The sequence below is a fragment of the Dipodomys merriami genome, unplaced genomic scaffold (assembly GCF_024711535.1).
Source record: "Dipodomys merriami isolate MVZ:Mamm:240054 unplaced genomic scaffold, mDipMer1.0.p SCAF_156, whole genome shotgun sequence".
Taxonomy (NCBI): domain Eukaryota; kingdom Metazoa; phylum Chordata; class Mammalia; order Rodentia; family Heteromyidae; genus Dipodomys; species Dipodomys merriami.
The window spans coordinates 502,284-505,629 of record NW_027202893.1 but is presented as its reverse complement, the minus strand read 5'-3'; the positions used below and the strand labels follow the sequence as shown (position 1 = coordinate 505,629).

Genomic DNA, 3,346 nt, shown 5'->3' with positions numbered 1-3,346 from the left:
TCTGGAAAGAACTAGACTGTCATTTACAAGAAAAAAAAAAAGATTGAGAGAAAGAGAGAGACAGACTGTGTTGTGCGACAAACAAGTAAAAATTCCTTTACTGCAGGTCTTTTCATAGTCTTTAAAATTTTAAGTGCATTATGAACTCTGAAGGGGGGATATAGTATACATATTTCTCAAATCTATTTATTGACATAAATTCTTCTGCTATATCTTTTTTATTTTACTCGGGGAGATGTTTTATGACTGGTTTTTCACACTTTACCTTTCATAATTTCTAGGATAGGAAAACTTAGACATAACGCACAACTGCATCCCCAAGTACATTCTCTTTCTCTCTCTCTTCCAAGATCTGCTTGATGTGTGCTTCTAAATGAATATTTTTCTGTTCAGATCAAAATGGACAAAGCCCAACAACTTTCTCAAAACCTCCAAATCCCTCCAACCCGCTAAACTATCTAAAACGAATTAGTAAACTAGTTCATGAGAAGAAATTGCAGCTACTTTATATACTTTTTTTAAAAAAAAATCAATGCTCAATTTTAATCAGATTATAAATTGGAATGGCATGGCCGCATCGCTCTCGCTCCTCAGTAGTCTCCTCTATGCTTATGTGTGTGCACCTGGGGCTCTGTGGCCATCGGATCAAAGCAGCTGTTGGAAGGCCCGCCACCATTGTCTCTCCTAGAGGCCGAGGAGAATTTGTGGAAGTCCTGGAAGATAGGATCTTGCCTGTGGGATGTCTGCTCCATCCTCTGCTCTCTTTTCTTAACGGCTTCCTTGATGCCCTCGATGGGATATTTTTGCTCTTTCTCGGCCTTCAGCTTCAGGATGTGGTGGTTCTTCTCTCGCAGGGCGTTGAGCTCTCTCAGGTGGTGCACCCTGTCTCTGGTGGTCTTCTGTGAGTGACACCTGGCATGGCGGATCTTCTGTTCCGCCAGCTCGAGCAACATCCTCTTGAGCACCTGCCTCTGCTCCTCCGACTCCTGCGCGTGCCCCTTGGTCTGCGTTAGCTGCTCTCCCAACTTCTGGGCCTTCTCTTGCTGCTCCTGGTGCTGTTTCTTCACCAGGCCCTGGTGCGTCTCTTGGGACCGTTGGCCACTTTGCTCTAGTGACAGCTTCCTGAGGAGCTCCTCTGCCTTGAGCTGACAGTCCATGAGGACCTTGCGGGCTTGATAATTGACCAGGGAACTCAGGTTGCTCTCCCGGACGTTGTTCTGCGTCTCCGTGGCGTGCATCATCTGCCTCTTGTACCGAGCCTCCTCCAGCTTCTTGTTCTGGCGCAGGCTGTGGAGCTCCCGCAGCTTCTGGAGCATCCTTTCCTGCTCCCAGAGGCTGTGCCCCTGGCAGTGCCGGGGAGGCTCGGCCTGCGCACGCGTCCTCTCCCGCTGCTCCTGCTGCTGGTTCTCCTGGTCCTCCGGTGGCGGAGTCAGCGCCTTCCACGCGCTGTCACCGGGGCCCCCAGCGTGTTTGTTCCCCTGGCTCGCGGCAGAGTGCTTCCCCAGGCGGTCCCGCCGCCGGCCCGGCGGCAGGCGAGTCTTGCGCTGCTCTTTCTGTTGCTGCCACTGCGCTTGGCTCTGCTGCAGAAGCTGGCGCCGTTCCCTTTCCAGGGTCAGCTGGACCTTCTGGTCCGAGCGCTTCAGCTCCTCCCAGGCTACCGCCGCCTGCTGCTGCAGCTCCCGCATCCTCTGCGCCTTCTTGAGCCGACTCAGCACCAGGGCCACGATCTTCTGATCTCGGGAGGACATCACCGCGTCTTCCAGCTTGCCCTTGGAATGGGGATGGTGCCCGCTGGAGGCCGAGGCCTGCGAGCACTGACTGTCCACGGACTCCATCCGACCGCCACCGTCTCGCTTCTGGGCGCAGATGCAGACTGACTTGGTCCTACACTCTTGGGATGACCCAGAGGACTTATCCGTGAGGACCGAGGAAGGGGACCAGCAACCCACGTGGGTGCACACGGGCACGGCCCACCGATCTTCCCAGGCCTGCGCCTTCTCTTTCCCAAAAGTTCGAATACCGGGAGGGGTGTACGCTCCCCCGGGGTACGGCGGGGGCGAATCTCCCTGGGCCGAGGGGTAGCACGAACAGGGATGGGGCTGTGGAGGTCGCCGCTGCCTCCATGCTGGACTCCACTGGGCTCCTGACTCCTCCCAGGCATCTCCTAGGCGCCGGGCGCCGGATCGGAGCTTCCTGGCACGGTCCAGGGGCCTCCGGGCCACGTGGGTCAGGCTGTGGCTTTCTTTCGGGGAGCTGAAGTACCCAGGCCGACAGCACCTCAGGGTGGGCGAACAGCGCGGGCGATACCAGGTCGCTCCAGCTTCGCACCCGGCGCACAGAGTCCCCGCCAGGGAGTCCTTGGCCGACCCGTCCAGCGGCCCCGGGGACCCCAGATCTCCACCAGGCGGCGGAGATTCCCAGAGGTCCGGGTAGGGCCGAGGAGAGAAGTAGCGGAAGTCTGCCATGCTCCCTTGGGGAAGGTGCCCAGGTTCAGTGCGAGGGTCCCGGGGGAGGGGCCCAGGGGGCACTGCAGATAACCCACCAGGCCCTCGGATCCCCGGGGTCCGCCGCGCCTGTGACGCTCAGGCCACTTCACAATGCGCCTGGGGTCCTTGCAGCTTTCAGCCTAGCTGGGTGCCACCCCCAGTTACCCCCTCCCCCGCCCCAGGGCCACAGGGACCCGGAGCAGGCCAGGCAGCTGGGGGCTGGGAGGCGCTGGCTGCAGGTCGGTGGGAAGCCAGGGCAGACATTTAAAGTGCCATGTGAAGACAAAGTAAAGAGAAGGCTGTCTATGAAGCAGGAAGGGATCTCCACAGACTCTACATCTACCATTGATCTTGGACTTCCCAGCTTTTGGGTTGTGAGGCCCTCATGTCAGTTGCTTACAAGCTACCCAGTGTTTCGTTATGACAGCCAAATGGACTGAGACCTGTACAATGAGGACAGACTGCCAGATAGCCTTCTCCAATTACATTCACTCATTACAGGAGAAGACGAGTGCTTTCCTACTCTAGTCTTCACCCACATTTCCGTGGAGCTTCAGAAAAACCCAGTTAGGCAGGACGGGCAGAATTAATTATCTCCCTCAGAGAATCTGCCATATCAACTGAGTTTTCCAAAGGTCACTGGCCAATGATAGGAGTTAGTCTTCAGATTTGGCTTCTCTTTTTTTGTGATATCATACTGCCTCTTAGGCAATGTGCTTTGAAGTAAAATGTGCTCGTATGATAATCCCGAGAGGCTGCTCTGTCTAGAAGATGGTGCCCAGCATTCTTAGCAGATACCATTTATATCTCATTAGCTAAATTAGTTTATGTGATTATAATCCTTACTAGACAGTATTAAA

The 3,346-nt window shown here is 55.1% G+C and overlaps 1 protein-coding gene across 1 annotated transcript; it reads right to left on the bottom strand.

The window, feature by feature from the left end:
* Window positions 1–540: 540 nt before the first annotated feature.
* LOC138827426 (coiled-coil domain-containing protein 185-like) lies at window positions 541–2,465 on the bottom strand. The gene has a single exon (XM_070022913.1). It carries the CDS (start codon window positions 2,463–2,465, stop codon window positions 591–593), a length of 1,875 nt encoding a protein of 624 aa, XP_069879014.1. The 3' UTR covers window positions 541–590.
* Between the last annotated feature and the right edge of the window lie 881 nt (window positions 2,466–3,346).